The following is a 27,227-nucleotide window of genomic DNA, read 5'->3' on the forward strand; positions in this document are numbered from 1 at the left end:
GTGAGTAATTAATGAACCATGAACCAACCCTTTAATAGTGAGAATTAGACCCTAAACCAAAGTGTTTATATAAATATATACACTTTATCTTTATATATATATATATATATATATATATATAAAAAAAAGCCACAGATGTATATTCAATGATATACTCATCTATACAGTGAATCATAATTTAAACACACACATTGCATCTTGCATCTGACATCTGTTTTTTGGGCAGTTTAGTTTATTCCCCATGTACAAACAACAACAAAACCAGTATTCAATCATAAGTTTCTTTATTTATTTTATTTATGTAAATTGCCTGCATATAATATTATTCAGTGAAAATGACTTGTCATTGGTGAGATCCCTCTAAACGGCAAATGAACTCTCAGCAGGGGGTGAAGTCGTCTTTAAAATCCTGCACCGTTGTCTCTGCTGTAAGTGGAGCTCTCCTCTCACCTTAATCCATAATTTTGTTGTACAATTTTTGTAGAAAGCTTTTGTGTTTTTGAAGTCTGCATGCCTTATAGAAAATACCCTGTTTAGAAAGTGTATAGAACTTGCTTTAGGGTTCATGCTTTGAAACAGTTCTTCTGACCGCTTGGAAATAGGACTGACAGTCTTACGCGTGTGGCCTGGAACTTGCACACAAATCAAATGTGATAGAGACAAAATATGAGTCCAGGAGTGCGGACAGGGCAAGACTGAACTCAGCAGGTCAACAAATCCTTCACAGAGACATTGCATGTGCAATATTTCCATTCGTTGCCATTATTTTAGTGTGCTGCAGGTTTACATACTGTGCGTCTGCCACTGCAGCGGTTGTGCTTTTGATTAGTGCATCAGCAAACATTTTCCAGCCTCCATCTTGCCTCAAACTCAAGCCGTAACACATGCAATAATGCACTTCAATAAGAGTTAACGCCTGTTCACACCAAAGACGATAACTATTATAAAACTATAACGATAATGACACAACAATAACGTTGGAGTATTTTTCCCCAGCTGATGAATGATAAAAACACTGAGTTCATCCACTTGAAATTCAAAGAGCTTAAATCAGCAAACAACATAACAGAACATGGTGTGGATGCTAATATAGTTATCATTATAGTTATTTTTCTTGGTGTGAACGGGCTTTTATAGGGGAAATTGATCATTGTAATGCATAATTATAATGCAGATAAAACATACAATAGAATAGCTTAAAGAAACCAACACCGCGGGCCTTCGCCATGGGTAAATACACAAGCGTTGTGTTTGGCTCCAGATTTCTCTTAAGAGTCTTTGCATCGGGATTCTATTAAAGCTGCTTTGCTATGATTAGATTAAGGAGTTTGACCTCTGGGTCGTTAATTTGCGGTGGGACTGATGTGTACAATATATGGCTACTATTTCGTCCTTGAGGTACAGGGCGTTGATTGATGAAAATCTGCACAACAAAGTTCATAAAGCTAAAATAGAGTATGTGTAGGCGCCAGTAACGTTATAAATATACGGATTCTCATCTGTTTGTGCGTCTAACCTTGATCTACACATCAGCTCGGCTCTCTAGAGGGATCGGGGGTCTTATTGCATGGATATTGCAAGGATATCTCTCCATGCAATGGGAAAGAAGCTTGCCAGTCACTACAAAGTCCTTGAGTCTGTTTGGAGCAGGGTTTCCCTCAAGGGTTCTCCTCCAAACGGTTGGCAGAGCCATTGTTTGTCTCCACAGCCTTCTCAGCGTCCTTCTCCGTCTCTTCCCGTGTGGTTTGGGTGGAGAAGGGGTCTGTGTGCTGCCTATGGTCGGGACTGAGGAGTGGCAGGTGAGGGAGGAGTGGGCTCTCTTTTAATCGAGCGGACAGTTCTTTAGCGCTACAGGTGGGGGTGTTGGTCTCGTATATGTCGTGGAAGTTGTTGTAGTCGACTTCGTAGAAGCCCTTTTCCAGAGAAAGCACCGGGGTGAAGCGGTAGCCCCACAGCACTTCTGAGTCCAGGTAGGAGCTGCGCGCCTGACACGTCATGCCTGGATACATGGAGAAAAATATGGGCGCAGACACGCACACATGCAGGTACACACAAGAACACGTGGTTATGTACACATACACACACACACACACACAAAGAGAAAAGAAGAAGGGGAGAGAGGGAGAGAAAGAAATTATTTATGAGACAGGCTCACATTGTTGACAGTGGCTGTACAGGTCAGATGATATTGGAGTTACAAGCTTTTGCGGTGAAATATGGGCCGTTCAGTTTGTGAATTACAGTACGCTCCCATTTTAGATATGTTTCTCCCAGCCAAGAAAAGAGCTCAGAAGGTCCGTAATGTCTATCACACCACAATATTGCTTTTGTTTTCTGTCTCTCAATCATTTGTATTCCAATGACACAATGTTTTGTTCTTTGTGTAATGAGCTACTGATAAATTACATACTGTGGATGTCACATTCCATCAATGTATTCACATCGGGGGTAAGATTTGCCACTTTTTTTACTTGGTTTATGTTGTCTTCTGTGCAAGAAGAAATGAGATTTAATTTAAAATTATTTATTTTTCTTTTATGACAAAATTTATTAGGATATTAAGTAAAGATCACATTCCATGAAGATATTTTGTAAATTTCCTACCATAAATATATAAAAAATGTATTTTTGTGAGTGGATATGCATTGCTAAGGACTTCATTTGGACAACTTTAAAGGCGATTTTCTCAATATTTTGATTTTTTTGCACCCTCAGATTCCAGATTTTCAAATATCTCTGCCAAATATTGTCATATCCTAACAAACCATACATCAATGGAAACATCAGCTTTCAGGAGATGTATAAATCTCAATTTCAGAAAAATTGACCCTTATGACTGGTTTTGTGGTCCAGGGTCACACATATTAAATGAGTCAAAGAGTTTAATTTTGGCAATGTCTGCTCACAGTTCACAGACTCTTTACCAATTGTGAGTTTGTGCCAAAGGGAGAAGAAGCGTGTTTGTAAAGCTGGTTGTTTTACATTTCCTTTCCTCAACAGTTTTGGTGTGACATAATGTAGCATGAACTGGAAGCCAAAGGCATTACAAAGATCAAACGGCATATTTCATTTACTATTTGGTGCAGTATGTGTCTTCAGTTACAGTTATTTGAAACCTGCTTGCCACAGAATTGTTGCCCCATATCTCCAAGCTGTCATGTAAACCTGAGTTAATGTGCTGTGCTTCCCACCTCCATATCCATCACGTCCATCTTTCATACGCAGAAGACAGGATGCAAAAAAAACAAACAAAAAACTCAAGATGATCATTATCTTTTCACGTGACCAAATTATACACATCTTCTAAAACAGCTAGAGGATAAAAGAAACTTCCCTAAATTTGTATGCATGTCTTGTGTCTACATCAGTACAGCAATTTATGTTTTCATTTTAGTGTAGACCTGTAATTACGGAAAAAGTCCTAGTTGTTAATCACTGCATTTATGTTTTAGCAAAACATTAGGAACAATACTAGACTAAAACCTCATGCTTATAGGTATAATACTCATTGATGTCATATATCATAGATAAAACTGTAATTACAGATTATAGAGAATTAAACCACACCAGCAAATAAAGCCAATAGCGTCACAATCTACGTCAGTGCTTCTCAACCCTGCGTCACCACCCAAAAACGGGGCGCAGGTCAGTTCTGAAAGGGTCCCTGAATGCTAATTGCAAAAAGTAATCAGCAATTAGTTACATAATTATGCATTGGTAGCTAAATAAATTGCCTTAAAAGGTACTTCAAAAGATAGCCAACAATCCCAAACAGATCTTTTAATGTTGATTGTCCAATTACACTCTATGCTATTTTGGTGCAAATTTATCTATCTATATATATATATATACAAAAGTAAACAAAAATGTACTTGTCAAAAAATATTTATTTTTGACTACAAGTTTTTTTTTTTTGCTTACTTTTGTATAAACAACTTAGTACTCTGTTGCGTCGCCACTTGAATTGTAAAATCTGTGTCGTGAAGCAAAACCAATTGAAAACCACTGATCTACATTGTAGCATTGATTGAAACTGAAATGAACTCAGCGCTCTGAGAGTCTGCCCCTGCTTTTACTTCACAGCAAGAGTGTGTAGGAGTGGGTGAAACACATTTAGATTTGTATTTTACTCTCTTTTTTCTCTGTGCGTGTGTGTATGTGTGTGTTTGAGTGAATGAGAAAGACCTGGAGAGGGTAAGTTGATCATCTAGCAAAGGCCGGTTTCATGCAAGGCTGCTTTTCAAATCTATAAATAAGGGCACAGCACCTCAAGGCCAGGGGTTCCTAAGTCTATTTGTGGAGAACAACGGTGACACTGAAAGCTACTGACACATATGAGTACTATCATTTCTCCTCTGATAAGTAGCACCAATATAGGAACTGCTGTTGTCATTGACATTGTCATCATTTAGCTTTTAACATACTACATTATGCATCATATTATACGTCTCTGTGTGCATGGATTAGTACACTTAATATCAAATAAAATGTAGCACACTTGGGTAATTAAATCTGTAAAAAAATAAATCTAGTAATTATATGTTTACTAAAAAAGCACTTATGGTTCATGAGTGGCAAAGACATGAGAAGTGAAAATCGCCGCCTTCAGAGGACGCCAGAATTCTCCACAGGTTTGTCTGAGCTTTAAATGAAAATCCAGCACTAATATTCAGCGTTAAAATTTAAACTGTTTAAACACACACCTCCCTTAATCAACACACTGCCTCATAAAGTCAGCCTTTATAAATCTATATTAGTTATAGAACATTAATTCAAAGCAAGTTCTTATCTGTGGGTTTGAGACTCATTAATAGCAAAATGAATGGAAAGTTAATGGGTGCTACTTAAAACATAGACGGCCCTATCTTAATGCCACCGGACATATTTAGTAGATGCCGTTGGTTATGAGCACTCAATGAGCTGCTGTGTTTTAGGCATTTATCATGTTGATGAGAAGACAAGCATTCAATGGCAGGTTATATTTCTCTAATAGGGCTGCAGGTCTTTGATCACTAGACCTAACTGATTTTAAATCCATATTGTTAGACATTAGTGACCTGCTTCTAAACTTTCAGTGTTAATTGCACTGCATAATAGCCAGTTCAGAAGCAATGTCAATGACCAATTTTGAATTCTCCATGTAGGCAGCAAGTCTTTGCATCATACATGCATGTCAAATGAAGAGCAACAGAGACTTTGTTTGGCTTAAGGATGTTGAACAGTCCATTTTAAACATTTGCTTCTTGCTGAAGAATTGCATTATTTGCTGAATGCATTTGTCTTCTAAGCAAATAATGTGTGCAATGCTTATAAAAGAAGGCATCTTAAAAGGTAGCATAATCAAAGCGGCTTTGCTTCAGCAGCATGTCTGTGATGCTTTAAACTGCTGTCTATGTACTCAAGCACACAAGGCTTTGGAACAGAGTGTCTCAAATATGTTTGCATGTCTTGTTCTGCAGTGTGACGAACCTTTCATTAGGGAAAAGCTGTTGTTCCCGATCATATCATTCAGGATCAAGCACATTTCTAAAATGAAAACTGCTTATGTTGCAACAATTATATGATGCAAATTACATCTGACTAACCGTCATTACAGTCTCATCACGTTCATGCAAATTACAAGCAGTACTCAAGAGACTCACTATGGGACTCCTGACCCTCACTACTGGAAAAATAATAGACTAGACCACAGCGGCTATCCATCATCTCTGACACATGCCAGGGCTAAATTAAAGCATTGCTAAATTTGACAAATCAGACACCAGGTTGTTTGTGACCTTATTGCACTCACCAGGTCATTAGCTCTCTGTACTGCACATCAAAAGGAAGCCATCATCCCTCATTAGCAAGTGGGAGTAGACTTCGATCTGGCCAGCGAGGCTACTTGTATAGGTTTATCCTGGCCAATAGCACCCTGATCTATACCTGGTGATCTGTCAAAGGCGTAATTTACACAGACTTCAGTAGATCAATGGCAGCATACCCCAGCTATTGACATGTGCTTACGTAGGCACATCTCTACAGTGGAAAGTGGAAAACATTTCAAAGTGACAGGAAGGTTGAGGAGACATATGTCATATGGCATCTAGGGCCCAGAGCAAGGTTAGTGTAGGATTAAATCCTTCCTATTAGGTCCTTGAATAATCCAGTCAATAAGAATTGCATGTTTGTGGTATAAAAACCTTCAAACATGCAAATTTTTGCATTATGAATGCATGAAATCATACATTGCTTGCTTTTCACCTTTTCTTTGTTGAATCCTCATTGGTATTCACTGCAAAACAAGCAAAAAATGGATGCTTTCACAGGGAAGCATGTATAATGAATTGGATTTAGATTAGCAGTGTAAGTTCTCTTTGGACAAAAGCCCAATAAGTAATTTGAATTGCAAACATTCACCTGAGATATCTGATAAACCATGGGAAATGTTTCAGTCTGGGAATAAATCTGCAATTAGTGTAGACACGTTAGACAATAGAGGCATCTTTATTCCCCAAACAGCCTCAAGAATAAGGAGATCTTCTCAGATCAATATCGCACACAGTGTTCTGCAAGGTCAACCAAAGAGTAGAATAAGATCTCTAGATAATTCCATCCACTTTCATATATTCAGATTGCATATGTTTGCTGCTAAAGCCCAGGTATTAAACGGGTATTGGTTAACCTAGTACACACTGTGCCTAAATTGATTACGTTAAGTGGACTATGACTAATTTTTAAGATAATGGTCTAAAAATTAGATGGCCATGAAGTTTGTGTAAACTGTCCCAGGACTGCTACAATACCTCCCTATCAATAGCATTATTAATAATCAATCTGAATGCCACAAAATCCTCGGCTCTTTGTTGAGTTATGTATTGTGTATTCGTCTGATGTCTTAAGGTATAATACTGAAACTGTGCTCTCAAAGAAATTTTAAAAACAGTTTCCTCATTGAACTGCCTGACCGTTATTGAGTTTCACTGACCTAAGAACTGGAACGATGCTAATTCAAATGAAGAGTGGAAAAAGAAACTTTTTTGCTCCAATAAACTTTCCAAAGGATCCCCTCCAGCAGAGTGGAACAAACCCGGAGTACTTTCATCACCTTTCACCTCTTTCCACAACTCCAGCCTGGACAGGTTTGCAAGGACATGCCTAGCCAGACAGACCCACCCCAACTCATGTGTAGGAAATACAGCATCAATATCGAAACATTTATCTTCTTGTCAGTTCTTGAATGTTATTTCGTGTAGTCAGCATGCTTAGGGAAGGGATGACTCAGCACTGTCAGCAAATGAATAATGCCAGTGCAGTTTTGCGTATTTAAATGACTGACCTTTAAGTTTCTCACTTACCACAAAAAAAAAAAAAAAATATCATGGAAAATTCATTGAGGTCAACTGCTCTACAGAGCTTGGCAGTTAATGCACAACTTGCTCCTTGAAGCCATTTCGAAAGACTGATACTATATAGGGTTAATGCAAAGCTTTATTTCTGTCATTTCTTATTCATGGAGACTATGACACTTTCAGGTCAAGAGTTGAATTGCTTGATGTCAAGGAGGACATACCTGTAGCTTCGACCATGCCCTCCAAGATGACGACAATCTCAAACTCTTCCTTCTCCATCTGTGCCCGGGACATCTCCCAGAAAGGACTCTTCTCGTTGATCTCGTGTGAGATAATGAGAGGCGATACCAGGAAGAGGCGATCGTCTCCTGTGTCAAAGCCAATGTTGATATCCGTCTGGTTGAGTGGAATGAACTCGCCCTCCTTCGTCTGCTGCGAACGAATGAGTTTGGCACGGATTGACGCTTCCACAATGTGGGAATTCCGCAGGTCACCCACTCTGAACATCAGGCACATCTTGTTGTCCCTCACCGAGATCACAGCTTTGTGGGAGAACATCAACGTCTCTGCTCGGTTCTTGGGTTGCGAGATCTTTACGAACATGCAGCCCACCATCATGGCGTTGACAATGGACCCCAAGATGGCCTGCACAAGTAGAAGTATGATCCCTTCCGGGCACTTCTCCGTGATGACACGGTAGCCGTAGCCAATGGTGGTCTCAGTTTCAATGGAAAAGAGGAAAGCCGAGACAAAGCTGTTGAGGTTTTCCACACAAGGGGTCCAGCCCTCCTCATCGCTGTGTAGGAGATCTCCTCGTATGAGCGCAATAAGCCACCACAAAAACCCAAAGAACAGCCAGTTGACCACATAGACCAAGGTGAAAATGAAGAAACTGAGGCGCCAACGTAAGTCAACCAGTGTTGTGAAGAGGTCGCTGAGATAACGATATGTCTCTTGAACGTTTCCATGATGAACATTGCACTTGCCGTCTTTCTGTACATAGCGCTGGCGAGGTTTCTTAACAGGATCAGATATGAGGTGGGTGCGATCTGTAGGGATTTGTGATTCCCTCAGGTGCTTGGGGAGTTTCTTCACCTGCTGTAAGGAGGTAGAGAGAGAAAAGTAACAAATTCATTCTTGGGCAACAGGATTAATGGCCCTGTTTCCACCTGGTATTAAGATGCGTTTTGGTCAATCAGATCACAATTGGACGAGGGAGACACGTAACCGTTTACACCTGGTGTTTTAATCCGTCACTTTCAACCACTTCTGTCCTGATTTATTCGAGGGGAGGGTCTATGGGCGGGTAAATGTATGTTTTTTTTTTTTTTTTCCTAGATCTTTCGATCTAACGGACAAAATAAGCTCATGCAATTTACATATGAAGGCGCCCGGAGACGACTGAAAAACATGGAGAGCATCAGCTTTCATTTTTGCTCTGACAGCTGGAAGACCACGCTGAATGTGTATGTTAGAAATCAGGAATGGTGAGAGAACATTGTGCTTGGTACGTTTTTCATCTTCAAACCAAACTTGGGTCTTCAGCCGACAAAGTTTAAATCCCGTCTGGCTAGTGCGCTTTCCATAATGTTTACACGTTAGGTCAGTAGGCGGAGAGTAGGCGTCTTTTGTGGCTGTTCGAACGCATAAGCATTTCCACTACGAAAGCTATCCGGTCTAATGCGTTTTTGACTACTTCTGGAAGTGGTCGAAAGTGGACAAGCTCAAAACGTTTTACACCCCATTTACACCTGTATTGAGTGTCGTCCACTTGTGATCCGATTGACCAAAATGCATCTTAATACCAGGTGGAAACAGGGCCAATGTGACACAGGCTATGTTAAGACTGCAGGTAAATGTGGCCCATTTGACTCTGTTTTTCTCATGACAGTGTGAACAGTACAAACCACATGGAATCTGATCTTTTCAATTCCGATTTGTGCAACTTCCATATGCGGTCCTAAATCCGATGTTTTGTCTGATGTCTGATGTTTTGCAACGTGACCTCAGTCTGAACGGTCATATCGGAATTCATTTGACGTTTACATCACTCTAGAGCAAAATTTGTCACAACTTTGCAATCATGGGAGTCACTTCAAAGATTTTACATACCTGGTGTTATCAAGACTGTTGCGAAAGGAAGTCAATGGAAGAACAGCAAACTTATAAGTATTACAGTGACAGCACTATAAACAAGAAAAATGTGAGGGCTCGAATCATAAATGTTTAAAAACTCTGCTCTCTTTTTCGCATCCTCCTCTTTGTTTTTTATATTGCCTGCGCTTAAATTCGCTGGCTTCCATGGCAGATGACGCTATAAATAAACGCGTAATCGCTTCATTTAATATTATCTTTGTTTACTTCTGTATGACAGCAAGTCTGAACCTGTAGACCTATATTAAGCATCACTGTTAGGGGGAGTTCTAGGGAGACCGTTGGTTGGTTGAGGCATAATACATGCAGGATGTGATGCTTCCTCCACATCCTATGGTGTTGCAATCTAGTCCTATCAGAATCATATAGCATATTTTGCAAGCCAGGTCTTCACTGAGCTGCTATAAACCAGGCAATGACAGTCGTGGATGACATTGTTGCCAACATCAAGCAGAGGTACGTTCCCGCTGTTTCTTACTAACAATGTAAGTGCTTTGATATCTTTGCTACTGTCATGACATTGTCACAGTATGTCTCGGCACGTACAGCACATGCAGATTACTGCAACATAAAAGTACTGGTGGCTTTTTCCTTTTTTTATTGGCTGCTCTCTTCTTTTCCATGACTCTCTTTCACTCTCTATCCTGGGCTATCTTGGCCCTAGTCCATTTCTGATTTCTTGTTCTACACCAGCTCCATGGGACACTTCCCCCATTACCTTCCTCTTCCCTATGGGACACTGGCAAGCCCAGATAAGAATCTTTGCCCCCTCCCAAGTCCACAACACAGTGTCCTCCACATGAGACGAGGACGCTTTGGCACATTGTCTATCCATTTGTGGAAGATTGTGCTTGGTTGTTAATTGAAACGTGGTATCATGTTAAGGTGGTGGCAGTCAATTATAGGCAAGCCTTAAAGTGCTTATGAAAAATTGGCACAAACAGAGACCTCCTGCTGCACACACACCTGCGGCCCTCTATTTTCTGTCAGATAAAGCCAGATCTTGGGCAAAAAAAACGGACACTTTTTGTAATCATCGCAAAACAAATATCTACAACAAGAGCCAATTTTTTAGTATTTGGTGTGCCTCCAACTTTGTACTTCAAGAGAGATATTATATTTAGTATTCAATTTAAAGTCATAAATGAAATATGCATTAAGTATATTTAAATCAATTATTTAAATTCATAACACATGCAATATTCACACAACATATGAATATGAATGATGTTATAAATATATAAATTATATTCTTATTTAGATTATTACACAGCTCTCTGAAATATGTGATTAAGCATTGTGTATTATGTAGGTGTTTTATTTATTAACCATAACATATAATTACCATTATACAATGACCTGTCAATGAGAATAAGAACAGCGCACAAAAATTACAATTATTGCCTGAATTTTATAGTAAATTAAGTCCTTCACTCATTGTTTTGTTCTTGGTGTCTCAATCTCCCACATTTATAATTGAAACAATTATTTATTTGAAGGCCATGGTAGTGAAATGCTATTTTGTTGTTGTATTAATGATTCAAATGAATGATGTTGTTGATGTATTAATGATTAAAAGTTACTGAAAACATAAAAAAAATAAACATCCCTCTTATTTTTATTGTATAGTCTGCATAGTTGTATGGTTTGCATGCAAATGCTAAAGGATGGGTGATCTATTCCAGATGAACATGATTTCACCAAATAGAACATGTTCGTATGGAACAATATTCCAATCAACCAATCAGATTTGAGGGATAGGTCAAGTTTAGACTTATGGGTTAGGGGCTTCTACATCATTCTTATTCACATATAAGTTCCCTCTGATTTTATGGATAATTTATGGGTAGGGTTAGGTTTAGGGGTAGGGATAGGGTAGGCCTATGTTTTTGGACTGGAATGTTGTTCCAGGATCAACAAAAACATGTTGATCCAGGAACACGTCTTACTTGGCAAAATCACGGTGAGCTCTATTCCATGTTTACAGTAGAGGTTCGTTTAACATAACTACTGAAGCTGAAAGTGATATTGTGGACAGCTGACCTCTCTTGGAGTCACTCCTATCTCCATGTCGTGGTCCATGTGGACGCGAGAATCTCCTGCCATCCTCAGCTTCGACTGCAAACCTGGAACAGAAAGAAAAAACTCAAAAGAATAAAACAACATAATTTCCCTTGCTCATTGTTTAGTAAATAACCATGCACACTATGATTTTAAACATGTTTTCTTATGTGTAAAACTTTTGGTAACACTTTATTTTAATGGTTCCCTTTGAACATTATGTTGATTATAAGTAATGTTGCACCTATGTGTCAACTAACTCTCATTAGAGTATTAGTCGACTGTCTGCTTAATATCTACTCACACTTTATTTTGATGCTCCCCAACAGACATTCTACTGACTATAAGTATCTTTGCATGGCAACTTATTCTAACCCTAACCCTACCAGCCTACTAATATTCTATTAAAGCTCTAGTAGACATGTAGGTGCAACGTTACTTATAGTTAGGGGCGCTACTAGGATTTCAATATTAGGGGAGCTCAGCCCCCAATGAGAGTATGTTTTAAAAAAATAATAATAATTTTATATATTGTTTGTATGCTAGGGTAGGTATGAACAATACAGTAGGTTCTACACTACCTACCAAGTCAATCCCTGAATACTGAATTAATTTATAATCATTTTAAATAATATTCATTAAGAATATAGACAAACTTTATAGTACTGTAATTATCTAGACTGGCAATATGTGGGTAACATATTTTTTTTTACCAACACCTAATGTTTTAAACACTTTTTTTTTTTTTTTTAACTCTACGTATGTGCAGTAAAATTAACTTTAAAGAAGATCTACATTTCTCATTTTCATTCATGGAGATAACGTGGAAAATGTGCCATGCTTTAGTTGAGGATTTCTGTCACCTGGTGGAAAACAAACACTTTTAACATGAAAACGACATGAAATTACCAATATAACCAGTAGATGGCTCCAGAGGACCACTCATTAGCTCATTTGCCATTTCCACTCGCGTTTATATTTCTTTTCAAGTGTTTTGCTTTTGAATATATTATAAAATCAATATGATAACAAATTTTAGCAAAGTCTCATGCCTTTTAGATGAAAGGAATTTCATAAAATAATGGATGGGAAATCGTCTTGAATTGTTTCCACATTATATTATGTAAACTGCATTTATGACACATAACTACACAGATGCAGATATCATAATCTATCAATAAATGCACACATGTTGTCCTCTGCTGTTGGCGCTGAGCTTCTACAGATTGAAGAACATGCTGAATAACGCAGACTACAATACGGGTAGGAGCCGAAGCCTGCTGCCGGTTTCATATGAGTTTTAAAGGGGACTGAGGCAATCATGAATTAGTGTACATATTAACACCCTCCTAAAATGGGCCTAGTGACGCCCCTGATTATAGTCAACAGAATGTGTAATAGGGACCATCAAAATAAAGTGTAGCCAGACTTTTAATTAGGGGGAAAAATAGTGAGTGCACCTTTAATGAAAGCTCAGTCACTGAACCGTGGGATTTACCGGTCTCAGCAAGGACTAAACCTTGATACATTACCATTATCTCTTTTGGATGGACAAATGTCATTACACAGATTTATTGTGTCCTATAGGAATATTGAATGGTTAGTTTTAGGATTACCACTGTTTACAGATTCACATGAGCAAACAAGGCACATTCAAAATCAGGGTTAATCTGATCAGCTAATGTCTCACTCACTATCTCACCCTCTCTCAATTAGGTGAGTAAACATATTTATCATGTCAAACACCACGGGAAAAGCTGTTCAACCATGGCTGTCTGACTCTCTAATGGGCAAACAGAAAAAACTTAACCTGACTGCTTAGGTTCTCACATTAAATAGAGTGTCTTTTTAGATGTGACATGACATGACTGTGAGATGGAACAAGATGCATACACACAGAGACCTTTGGGGGAACATCTTCAATGGTTACTTGAAGGATTAAATCAAAGCTCACAAGGGAGATACATGTACTTTCTGAGTGTGCGGATTGAGTTTAATTTGTGCCTAAAACAGGCTGGCAGTCTCAGCTGTTCCCTGCTCCCTAAAGACTAACTGCATCAGCACCGTCAAGCCATGAAAGCTGCTGCTGTCTCCATCATCCAGTCAAGCTCTCCCTCATACACACAGAAGTAACGCCAACCTGGGTGAGCACCTCTGCGTACTCCTCGCTCCCTCTGGCAGCTCGCTATCTCCATTCTGACACATTTAGTGTTCACCTGTCAAATCTATTGAGCTATGCTCTGAGCAGATAGGGCCTGAACAGAAAGTACTGCTGTAGTGTAGGACAAAAAGATGATAGGCATATAGGCTCCGTTTCAAAACCTAGTGAGTCTTCAGCATCCTAACTGAAATGTAACCTCATAAGTAACCGATTTGGAAAGCTCTATTTAGCACAGCAACTCTGTGTGTCAAACAAATAGACTCGACAAGTAATTTCAACAGAGTCTGCTGTTAGCATTTTGCTAAGCTAACAACATAATGCTACAAGCATAAACATAGACACAAAAATACTGGAATTGGAAACAGTGAGCTATTTTATTGATATTTTTCTGCAGATAAAGATCTGGGGCCCATGGTAGTAGTTGAACAAACTCAAGGTTACATGATTAGTTGACAAAACCAAACCAATTCAATCAGGCTTTGTTGGTACCACGAGGCTGATCATCAACTTTCTCTGTCAACTCAGGCTTTGATCCTGAGCTCATGGAGCATGTGCACATGAAAGTGTGATGTCAGTAGTGAACAGCCAATAACATGCATTGAAACATTCTCATGAGAGAATCAGCGAGATTTTCCCTCTTCTGCCGAAGATTACGAGATTGAAGAATATGAAGTACATAAATGCATTTATGCAGCAAGAAGAAAATATCTTGCTATATCAGTGCAAGTTAGTTGATACTGTATAGTTAATATATACAGTATATATATAGGTATACAGAGACTCGGACATGTAAGCTCACATGTAGTCATTTTTAAAGCTTTATCTACTGATTCCAAATCTTATTTATATTACATAATATCTGTATATATTTATGCTCATTTAAACTAAATGTTTAATAATAATTGTTAAACTAAAATTGCTCATGTGTATTGGATTAAGAGTCTAATAATTATATAAATAAAATATAAATCATATAAAACAATTATAATAAATAATCATTGCTAAAAGCCATGCAGACAGTTTTCTACAGTAATCTTTTCTGTAGTGAGTGACCTTTAATTCTGAGCAAGAGAAACTGGGGTAGTGACTTTATTGCGTCAAAGATGTGTCAACTTTGCTCATAGCTGATTGGTCCAATTTTGGTTTGAGATCTCTTAGCTAGAACATCCCCCGGAGCAGGTTAGCCATGGAGCGTAAGTAATGCCGAGTTCACACTGCACAATTTTAGGCCTGACTTTCACTTGCCGACAGATTTTGCGAAATCGCTAACAAATGCGGAAATCAGTGCTCGTTTACACAAGCGGCAGTGTGAGTATCAAAAACACAATCTGAGAGAATCGATGATGTGTCGCTGACGCCCGTGATATTTGGCATGTTAAATATCTGGACCTGTCTGCGATTCTAAATCCTGCTGTGTGAAATGTGTTCTGACTGGAGATGACATTGGCGATGACCTACAGCCAATGAGAGAGCAAGATACAGGGCAGCGGGAAATTAAGGGAGGAGTTATAGACTCACGTCTCCCCAAACATTTCCTCCTCCACAATCTTTTTTTTTCTTTTTCTCCTTTTTGGTGCAAATTAGCACACAGACAATTTGGATCGCAAGCTTCTTGTGGGCTAAAATTTTTAATAACAATTCCAGTCTTGCGCAAGAACTCTGGTTATTTCCTTATCACTTCTAATGTGTGTTTGGTTGTGAAACATAGTTTGCGACCAGACAGAGGTGTCGGCAATTCTTCCTATTATAAAGTCATGCAATGTGAAACCCCCTGTCGCCGATCCATCGTGCAATGTGCACACAGAAGCGACTGAATGCTACCCCAGATACTCATGCAGTATTAAAAGAACAGTGATCTGATGACTTTGAAAATCGTGCAGTGTGAACTCGGCATTATTATGAACACCGCTAAAAGCTGAGCATCTTACATGGTTGAACCCAGGGTTGCGCAAACTAAACTGAAACATATCTGGCTATCCACCTAAACCAGCTTCATCGTATAGGCCCCTGGACATAATGAATAATAAAAAATAAAATAAAATAGTTTAAGCAAATGGATGCCTTAACGGTCACCATGATTTCGAAAGTAAGACATGTTCCTGGATCAACATTTCAGTCTGAAAATGCAGTCCTAATCCTATCCCTACCCCTAAACATAACTCTACCCATAACTGAAATCAGAGGGAAATGATAGGTGAATAACACTGATGTAGAAGCATCTAACCCTGGCATAAACTGTAAACTTGTCCCTGAAAACTGATTGGTCGATTGGAATGTTGTTCCAGGAACATGTTGTACTTTGTAAAAATCAAGTTCACCATGCCTTAACACAGGGGTGTCCAATCCTGTTCCTGGAGGATCACTGTCCTGCAAAGTTTAGCTCCAACCCCAATTAAACACACCTGAACCAGCTAATCAAGGTCTTACTAGAAACTTCCAGGCAGGTGTGTTGGAGCTAAACTCTGCAGGACAGTGGCCCTCCACGACCGAGTTTGGACACCCCTGCCTTAACAGGTTGTCTGCGTTCACTAGGTTTTGGAGCAGAGCTTTAAGTTACATCTTACTGTACCTAAGTTTTGTTTCCATTAATGGGTCTTTGTTATGGAAAACTGGATTTTGGTTAGTTTAACTTTCAGATGTTATGACAGGGTGCATTAAGCAATCATTCAGCTCCAGATCCTGGTCACTCCCACACTGCACCTGTGCTCCCATCGGTAATGTCATGCAGCTTTGTCTATGCTAATCGGTTACATAAGGTGCCTAATGACGGCAAAAATTCCCATGATCCCCGACAGCCCATCTGCAAGTCATGCTAGCCGTGATCACTCACTAAGTTTTCTGAAAGCTGTTTGGGATATTAGTTAAGTAATGGCATATATATATATATATTTCCCCTGAAATATAGTGTAAAAGAGGAAGCGAGTGAGAACCAGAGGAAGAAAATACAGCCCCTATTTAGGGGGATATTTTACAAATCCTCCATTGCTTTTTTCAAAAAAGACCTTAAAATAGGTATTGATCAGCTTGGAGAGTAAATCAATGTTGAGCAATCAGGTGAACCGATGAACCCCGGGAGCAAATTACCACAAATGCTGGTGCATATTTTTCTTCCATGCCTTGTTATGGCCACACACATTTTGAGCACAGAGAAAATAACCCTCACGTTCGGGAATGAGATAATCAGCACCACGTTTTGTGTGTTTCGGTGCTGATCTCTGACTAATAAGTGCACCCTAGATAGAATGCCTCTTGTAAAAGAGCTAAATTCAGTTTGTACTTTTACACACAGTTTGTAATTTTACAGGAATTTGAAGGCCGGCCTCACTAGAGATTCACGTCCTTTGTTTGACCCTTGTTCTTATTTGTCTAATTCCACTCTACTGCAGTTACATCACTCATCCCTATTTGCACGGCCCTGCTTGCGCGCAGATGGCACGTCAGAGCTGCCATCCACTCAGGAATACAGTGTTGACTGACAGGTCTGCAGTGAAAGGGCACACTGACGTGACCCGCATCCGAGATGCACATGGAGAATACATCACAGACAGACGGCAGGCCTCCACAACATTCTCTCCTCTGCCATTTTCACATTTTATGACAAAACGGTCCCTGTGCAACTCCACGTGACTTTGATGGTTGCATGTCGGTGAAGTGAGCCAGAGCAGAGTCTGTTCCCTCCTGCTTATCTTGCTGTTCTGAGGAGGTAACAAGCTCCTTATCGAGCTTTTAGAGTAGCATGCTTTTTGTGATTTTGGAGTCTGGTTGCAAGCCAGAAGGGGAATGCAACAGAGAATGAGAGAGAGAGACAAAGACACAAGCTTATGTTCAGTGATTCTGGTTCTGATTCCATAACTGTTCCATTACAGATACTTTCAAGAAAGAAATATTTAAGGAAAAAAAAGGCATGATCACATACAGTTTCAATAATAAATAAATGTAAATGTTTTATACAGGATGGAATTAGAGTCATACGTTCAGGAATAGGACTACACTGGTTGTGCTGTGTGTTTTTGAATAATTAAAATTAACCAAATGAGTCATTCGTTCAGGAATCACACTTTTTCATGCTGTAGAATCATTAGCAGTGTTCAGAAGAGTATTCTAATACAATGTTCTGTACACTAGATCACTGGATCTATACACATGTGAGAACTGTTAATGGAAACTTATTGTGGCGTGATATTTTTATGGTGGAGAATGTGGGCTTATTAAAAAAATGTCAGCTCTTGTTTGCTATATTGCTCTCTGTTAATTTGCACATTTGTAATGTACATTATTTTCACTGATGAAAACGAGACGATAACTAAATAAAAACCAGTATTGAATGACAAAAACTATGATGAAAATCTATTGACATTTTCTTCAATGAATAAAAATGAGATGAAAATGTAAGGCGGGGTGATTTTGGGAAGAGATCCAGTCAGATCTGATGTCCTGCGTGGTAGATGCGCACATTTGAATTGTAACGCGCTAATCTACCTGGTGGGACATAAGCTGGCATACACTTGCTGCATGTCTTATAAAACATTAAAAAATGTCTGGGAGAAAGAGCAGAGCAGACATATGGATAAATCTAAAAAAAGCATGACGACGAGAAAGAGTGCCTAATTCAGTCCGGTTTTCTTTGCACGCACAGAAAGTCGCCTCTCAGACAACGCACTTGAACAGACAAATAGACACAAAATTGTCAAAATGTCTGTTTTGGTGAGTATTCACATAAACACAATCGATTATGTCGTAAGTGAACATAAACAGTTGGGGGAATATTGGATGTGTATCAGTGTATTGGATCTGTGCATTCAGCCTTAAAGTGACAGCAGCCTAATAAACCTGCCGCTGTCCATCTGAATCATTTCTTGACTGAATAACTTTAATAGCTATAATAAGGATTAATCTATATTAAAATACAAATATATATGTGTGCTTGAAAGAATGAAGAATGTTGCATGCAAGTTGTTATAAAAAATGCATATAATTAATTAAAAATACCATGTTCTTGTTTCTTTATGAGAAGTGGTTTTGTTTCATTTTAAGATCATTCATATTAACATGTTAAAAGATGTTTTCTCCAGGAGTATAATGAGTTTGCTGTCAAAATCACTGTTTCTGACCAGCATCAATATCTCTAAGTGGCTGAAATTATGTTTGTACAGAAACAATTTTGGCTGTCAGACTGCTTTAATTGCACTGGAAAAAAAAATACTGCTGCATAATTTGTTGACATCAGCTTCTTTTCACACTGAAAGGTGATCTCTTTCCCGTGAGTAAGACACTCCAGGCGTGCACTTGTATCAATACTAATTAGTGTTTCAATGGTACGGTTTAGAGGGAGGATTCAACTGCTGTCGGAGTTTTTCACACATGCTCTCACCCCTACATCATTGCCTCTTAGAGCAGATCAGCGCGGCACGCAGGGAGACACTTCATTCGCTAGACCTGCAGATTTGTCATCAGACTGCAGGGCTATTAAAACCCCCCTAAACAAATAGGATCAGCTGGTTTATCGCAAAGAGAGACTTTTCCTGCAATGTCTGGGGAATGACCCACGTGTTTTGTCAACAACACACTGCGGTACCAGTGATGTCCAACAACCCGATCTACTCAAACACATGGGAGAGCAATGATTGCTGGGGGAGGAACAGAGCTCACGCTGCAGCAGTGCATTTTACAACTCAGATACGAGTCCATTCATCCATGTCCTGCAGTCAGAGGTTGCGGTTTTTGCTCTCTTTTTCTTTTGTAGGAGTAAGCAATTCTGAAGAGTCATCAAAACAAACAGAACAAACCAGACTTTTGATTGGTGGAGACATCATAAAGCTTCCTCTTTAGACTCTTCAACATAGCATTTCTGTAGCTGTGTTCCAATTCACACAGTCCCTATGCAATTTCACTGCTGCCTACACACTCAATAAGGACTTCTGTAGAAAATGAAAATTGAAAATTCATTGGAATGCCCTGCAACATCACAGTGAATTTATAATATGTAGTGTATGTTTCTTTTTTATGTGTCTTTCTGGCTTATTCATTTCATTTTTGGTGTGGAAGGACCTTTATATTTGCTAAAAATGGAACTTTTGATACTTTTTACACCAGCCCAGGTGAGAAAAAGTAATGCAAAAGTAACCTAATGCATTAATTTCCATAAAAAGTAACACAATTAGTTACTGTTTTAGGGACTAATGCAATATTGTAATGCATTACTTTTAACTTTACCATGATTACCATGATCTGGAACTGAAGCTGTCAAGTTTAAAGGGGAGCTATGAAAGTATTATATAAGTTGTCCATTTGACTTCTGTATTCCAAGTTTTCAGAAGCCAAACGATAGCTGTATATGGAAAAGACCAAGGCCCAATCCCATTTCTACCTCTTACCACTACACTTTTCCCTACCCCTCTGTTTTGCGCATTCACGTGAAGGTGTTTTGGTTCTCTTTTGGTTGGAGGGGTATAGGTAGGGGTAGGGGGAAGGGCCAGATAGCCCTTCAAACCAAGATATTTCAGGACCCTAACTTCAAACAAAAGGGTATTAGAAATGTTCCTGCATACACCGGCTACAGCAGCAACATGGCTGCCCAAGCAAAGAAGGTGACTCGTAAATGTACGTTTTTTTTTTTTTTTTTTTGGCATTAATGTTACATTCAATATTGTGTTTATATTTACGGTCATGTTCTTCAAAGAAAGGTTATATAGACTTGACAGCATAACATGTCAGAAATAAAAGTCCAGTGGCAGGGAATTTGCTTATCTTTGACCACACATCTAGTATCAATGCAATGTTTTATTGTGGTTACATCCATGAATACGTGAACACGATGTAAACAAGCAGTGCTTGCAGTTTCATGATCCACCAGTCTTGTATGTTCTGTATCAACCAGGGACGCCTGAGGAAACCTGAAGGCTCATACGTTTTCAAAAGTGAAAATGAACAACATTTTCTGAAGTCCAAATACAGCTGATGATGGCATCTCGGAAGTTTGTGATAAACATCGACGCATCTCTTTTGATGTATGATGATGTGTAACAGTGTTGTCGTGGTGTCCCATTTCTTAGAGGAATATTTTCACCCCTACTTTTTTGCCACTCTGTTTCAAGGAAGAAGGGGAAGGGGAAGGGAAAAGGGTAGGGTTAGAGGTATAAAATAGAATTGAGATTGGGCCCAAGTCATTATTGAAAAATGTAAATATAGTACACGTCATGGACAACTTTTATGATACTTTCTTTTTTGACGCTTAATTACTCCAGTCCTCTTGTATTGAAATTGCATTAAAAAGAATGACTGTACAATTTAAACAATTTCTTTTGTGTCTCACAGAAAAAAAAGAAAGATTTGCAATGACATGAGTGTGAGTAAACAATGATAAAAAGTAGATTTTTGGATGAACCATCTTTCTAACCAAGTTCAGGATTTCCCAAACTGGAGGGAACTTCACGGGGTTAGTAATAACTAAATCATAAAATATACATTTGAAATAGTTTAAATCAAAATAAAACACTTGTTAGAAAAAAATTGAAATAGTTTATTTGTTTACCTACATGTAATGTTACCATTAACTGACATCTGAGAACCATAAACATGCAAATGTGTTGTTAAATTATTGAAATATTAACATAAAATAATTTTAGGTCAAAGGGGCCTAAAAAACCAAGTCTAGTTTATGAGAGATTGGAACATACGCTACTTTCGGACACTTCGTCAATGTCAACGTTACAGCGTTGTCTTTGGTGTAAGTGCGAATGTGTGTGTACGTGCATGCATGCACAGTGGACGACGGCTCGGCTGTCTATATCTGAAACTGTTATGGCACTTTGAGGTTAGTCGGGGCAAATGAGTTAAAATGCCCCTGGAACGAACAGCATCCAGCGCGGCTCGCTGCCAGCTCTGCATTCACTCGCCTGCGTGTGTGTTCAGCCGTGCAAGTGTGTATTAGCGTCCCTATCACTCTGAATGACACCAAGCCTTTAAGCAGACATCCTGTCCACACTAAGGACAATTAGCCTAATGAAAGGAGTACGTCTCGGAGAGAGCGTCCTATCAGTGACAGGAATAGCAGTGGCTGAAACTAAACCGGCTGCTGTCTTTGGAGCACTGGCGCCATGACAGCGACCTTCCTCGCAGTCCCACACCAACACAAGTGATGCTTCAGGAAGTTCACATAGGCGGCCAAATCACACCCACTCGAAAAGGCTTTATAGGGTGTGCATGAATGCATACATCCCTGGTCCAATGACACTCACTCAAGAGTGCTAACAAGGCCGTGCACTCTAGGCAGTGCTTACTGATGTGTACGTGTGTGTTTGTTGGGGGTGGGTTGTGTTAAGTAGAGAACAGGCTCTTTAACACTCTCCCCTGTGTTTATCAGATGGCCTGTCAGCTCCCTGAAGTGATTTGCAGCATCAGGTCTGCCAAAACGAGCGCCGTGTCGAACTGGCCCTAATTAGCATTCCACAATCACTGAATCACTGCCTCAACAAGACCGCTTAAAACACCTTAAGTCGGACTCTGTCAATAAAGTGGTGCGCAAACAGAAAATGCTAAATCCTTTTCTGTTGGGAACACTTATAATCCAGTGATAATGGACTCGTATCTCTGGGGAATCTCAGGGAAATGATCAAAATGTCAGCACTCTGGAAATGATTGGTGCGGCGCATTCACTTACAGGCAGATCCTCCTGAAGACAGACCATCTGTTCTGCACAAACACACTAAATCAGAGTTCACTATACTGAAAATGAAAGCTCTTCTTCTCTATATTGAGCAAGGAGGATACCTATAGGATGCAATCTGTTTGCATTTCCATTCTCGGTTCAATACCAGATAAGTATGGAAGCTTGTTTCCACCATGGAATAAATTAAATGTAAAGGATAATTGCGACTTTTTATCTCTCAATTCTGACTTTTTTTCCTAACAATTGCGAGATATAAACTCGCAATATTGTGAGTTAAAAAATCTGAATTGCGGGATACAAACTCACAACTGTGAGAAAAAAAGTCCGAATTGCAAGTTATAAACTCTAATTCTGAGAAAAAAAATCAGAATTGTGAGTTTGTCACAATTATGACTATAACACACAATTGCAACTTTACATCATGCAATTCTGACTTTATAACTTGCAATTGTGTTTTTATCTCTCAATTCTGACTTTTTTTCTCACAGTTACGAGATATAAACTCACAATTGTGAGGAAAAAGTCGAAATTGTGAGATATAAACTCGCAATTGTGAGAAAAAAGTCGGAATTGTAAGATATAAACTCGCAATTGTGAGAAAAAAGTCAGAATTATAAGATATAAACTTGCAATTGTGAGTTATAAATTCTAATTTTGAGAAAAAAAATGACTCGAGTTCTCACAATTCTGACTTTATAACTCACAGCAAATGTGATAAAATCAGAATTGCAAGTTTGTCGCATATATGACAATAACACACAATTGTGACTTTATATCATGCAATTCTGACTTTATAACTTGCAATTTTAAGTTTATATCACACAATTGTGAGAAAAAAAGTCAGAATTGTGAGATGAAATTTGCAATTACCTTTTTATTTTTTTATTCAGTAGCGGAAGCAAGCTTCCATAAATAAGTGTATCCACGAAAAAAAAAAAAACCTTTTTAAAAAAATCTATGCCTTTTAAATATATATATATATATATATATATATATATATATATGAATTATTTCTATTTTTTTTTTCATTCATCAGTATCTTTACTAACCTTTTTTTTTTTTTTTTTTTTTTTTTTTTACACACACATGATTGTGAATTTCAGGTGAGTGAAACTGAAAAAGGCCTGACTCTCTTCTGTCTTTGAAAGCATCACAGAACAAAAGTCTGACATTTCTAGTGTTGCAACAATGCCCTGACTATATGGTGCTTCATCGATTTGACATTGATCACCTTCTTGACTTCTGAATGACTGATACAAACTCGTGCACACACACAGATGTTTGTATGACATGAGGACATTGATCTTTCTGAGGACATTCATTGATATAATGCAATCCCTAACGCTTAAACCCAACTGTAACCTTAAAGGATTAGTTCACTTTGAAATGAAAATGACCCCAAGCTTTACTCACCCTCAAGTCAACCTAGGTGTATATGACTTTCTTCTTTCTGATGAACACAATCTGAGATATATTAATAAATAAGTGTATCCATGATAAAGTTAGATCCTGATGCATCTAACTTTATAATGGCAGTGAACAGGACCAGTGAGTATGAAGCTGAAGAAAGTGCATCCATCCATCATAAACGTACTCCACACGGCTCCAGGGGGTTAAAAAAGTTCTTCTGAAGTGAAGCGATGCGTTTGTGTTAGAAAAATATCCATATTTAACAAATCATAAAGTAAAATATCTAGCATCCGCCAGACCGCGGTGTCAGAAATTGTGAACCTCACTCCCATGGTCTAAAACTCAAACTGGTCCTCACAAAGATAACTATACCAGTACACACACACATACACACTGCAGTCTTTCACACTTCTTCTTGTCTCTTTGCTTCAGAGTCAAAGATGTCCTATTTATTGCAGTGATGCAGCTAAAATAATGCGTCTGGAAAACTTTTGATTGTGTTTGTTGTAATATCTCTCCAAGTACATCTTTTCATGCTTATAAATCAATACCTGCTATTTTTAGCAAAGGCTTGAGCTTGTTTTCTTTCAGATAAACATCAGATGTTGTGATACATCTCTGATTTGTTTGCGTAAGTGTGCCGGTAGCATCATGTGCATGCATCTCAGTGCCTGAACGTAACTATAAATCTGCCATTTAGCCACGCCTTTTGTTCCTTCATCTTGCCTTTTCATTATCTGTTATGTCGTCTTTTATTGCACGCTGTCAGTTTCACACAGGCACACGCAACCCGTAAGGCCTGCTGTGTTTATGAGGCAGAAGGTGAAGGAATGATTCTCTGTTACAGCACGGATTGTTTTACGAGTGCTGGTTTAAAAGATGTGGCCGTATTACTTCCCACCGTATTGCTGGTGTCAGCTCTATATGTCACAGAACTGGAGTGTAAAAAGAAGATCTACATTCAAATGTGAGACTGAATCCACGTATTTCAGAATTTCCATAACTCAGGGATTCTACGCTGAGCTGTTCGCATCCTCAGACTCAGAAATGATTTGTTTCTATGGCAACACTCGTAACACCGAAAGAGCTTCAAAATACTTAATCACTCAATTAATTCTCTGTAAATCATACCTTTATATTCTCTTGCAAACAAAAGTAAAAGTGGTTATAATACCTTTAAATGTTGGAGTCGTGTTTTTACATGAGGTCACATGTAGAAAGCTTTCATAAAAATCCAACTTGATATGTCTGACATAGATGTGAATGGTTACTATCTTTAAACTTGTGATTTTAGTAATTCTCAATTCAATTGAAGTTATTTGCATAGTTTTATTTTGTTATGTCTGAAAGGTCTAGTTCCTGTCTTTTATTTCTTGGTTTCCTTGTGTATTGTAGTCTTTCATTGGTTTATTTGTCTTTATAAGTCTTGTCATGTGATTGGTTCAGGTTGAATAGACTTGTTAACTCATTATTCTCTGTGCATTAATTATAATTATGTATTTTATATACTTTCAAGAGAGTTTTTTATCACAATATCATGATTAGGCATAAATAAATAAAAATATGTAAGAGTGAATCTTAAATAATTCTACTATTTTCAAAGACTATAGATATAGAAAGATGATTGGTAACACTTTCTGTGAAGACCATGCTTATAATGAATTATAGCTCCATTTATACTTTTTTATAAGCAAGTATTACTATTTTATAAACAACTTATAAAGACTTATTAAGACCTATACCGCATTATAAGAACAGTTATAGTTACATTTATATTATTTTTATAATTACTTATAAGTCATGCATTTTCCTTTTCAATGCATGTTCATAATTCATTATACACTGATTTATAAGTATTAATTAGTCCGTCGTATGGTTCCATGAATGTTTTTATAAAGATGCAGCTTGCATTGCTATAATGTTATATTATAGTTACAATGACTTTTTATTCAGATTTATTTCTGTCAAATTAGTGAATATATTGTTATTAATAGCCGTGTTGTGTTCTTACAAATACTTATTGTGAATAATAATAGTTACTAATCTCTATAAATGCATCGTTGTTGGCTTTAAGTAAAGTGAAAACAAATCAAATGTTAAGAAATCACGAATATGTGCTCATTTTACATTTTAAGTTGCTTACTTGTAAATGTAACTAATGAACGACAATTTCTGTAATTAAAAAAAAAAAGAGAAATCATTAATACAAACAGTTGGAAAAAAAGTATCTTTTTTAATGTTACATACTAGCAAAACACTGCAACAATATTTTTAAAGTATAATTCCAAACTGGTATAAGCAATACCACGCAAATGGCTGAGGAGATATAGATTTTAACAAATCAAAATTATCATTCATTACCTCTAATGCAAACTTTAGCTATTAACGACATAATAACTAGTTGATACCGCAAACAAGTGTCTCTGGAACTATTTTATATTTGATCATAATGGCTTATGAGCATGCACATTGAAAAAGCAAATGCATGGCTTATAAGTAATTATAAAAATAATGTAAATGTATCTATAACTGTTCTTATAATGCAGTATAGATCTTAATGAGTCTTTATAGAATAGTAATACTTAATTATAAATAAGTATAAATATGGCTATAAATGATTATAAGCATGGTCTTCATAGAAAGTGTTACCAGTCAATTCACTCCTATTAGTCATGAATGGGAGAAACAGTAACGTGCAATATGGCGGAACATGCCCCGCCTTCTAAGTAAAAGAGCCAATCGCTGATCGATAAAGTCATTGCGTCATTGCAGCTGCCTTTAGAAGCTCCGGTTCCCATAGAAAGCTGAGACTCGCTCTTAGGTCTGCACATGCGCTTTGACTCGTCTAGACTGAATAATAAAATAAAGTGTTTTATCGCTATTTGAGCACAAGAAACAACATTTATGGGACAGTTCATGTCAGATTTTGTTGCTGATTTGAAATATGTTATTTAATTGTGAGTTCGCCAAGAAGTTTTTGAGATTTCAGGATTCCCCCATTCACGAAGATAGGACTTGGTCTTGGATGCCCGAAATAGCTGCCTGGAGGCGTTGCAAATATGGCCGCCGAGTGAACAGACTTTCCTTGAAAGGGACTTTGCTATTTTGCTTTGAGTGTATGTTGCCAATATTTGCTGAAATTCTTAGAAACTAGTAATATGTTATATGCAAAAGATCATTTTGACAACATTGTTGGTATAATATGAAAGTATGTTTGTTATAAATTTAAAGGATATTTTGTCTTCAATATCAATTTCCATCCTTAAAATATTTTGTAATACCTCTTTAACAAAATATTATTTCCTCAACGTCATCATCTTTCAGGAAGTGACATCAGTTGATGGGAAAACGACGGCACAAACAAGCATCAGTAAGTGCAATGGATTAAATTAATTCTGTGATATTCCATGGAATAACTGTAAAACATTCTATTCTGTTTGAT

The 27,227-nt window shown here is 38.0% G+C and overlaps 1 protein-coding gene across 1 annotated transcript in view; it reads right to left on the minus strand.

Annotated features, from left to right (window-relative positions):
• Positions 1 to 267: 267 nt before the first annotated feature.
• kcnj5 (potassium inwardly rectifying channel subfamily J member 5) overlaps positions 268 to 27,227 on the minus strand; it is a 29,446-nt gene continuing 2,486 nt past the window's right edge. The window contains exons 2-4 of the mRNA XM_051870192.1: positions 11,529 to 11,611; positions 7,553 to 8,429; positions 268 to 1,999 (exon numbers count right to left, since the gene is read on the minus strand). Of these exons, the coding sequence (XP_051726152.1) occupies positions 1,659 to 1,999; positions 7,553 to 8,429; positions 11,529 to 11,591 (1,281 nt within the window). The 5' untranslated portion in view covers positions 11,592 to 11,611 and the 3' untranslated portion in view covers positions 268 to 1,658. The remainder of the gene's footprint in view (positions 2,000 to 7,552; positions 8,430 to 11,528; positions 11,612 to 27,227) is intronic.

This window comes from Ctenopharyngodon idella, chromosome 18, assembly GCF_019924925.1.
Source record: "Ctenopharyngodon idella isolate HZGC_01 chromosome 18, HZGC01, whole genome shotgun sequence".
Lineage (NCBI taxonomy): Eukaryota > Metazoa > Chordata > Actinopteri > Cypriniformes > Xenocyprididae > Ctenopharyngodon > Ctenopharyngodon idella.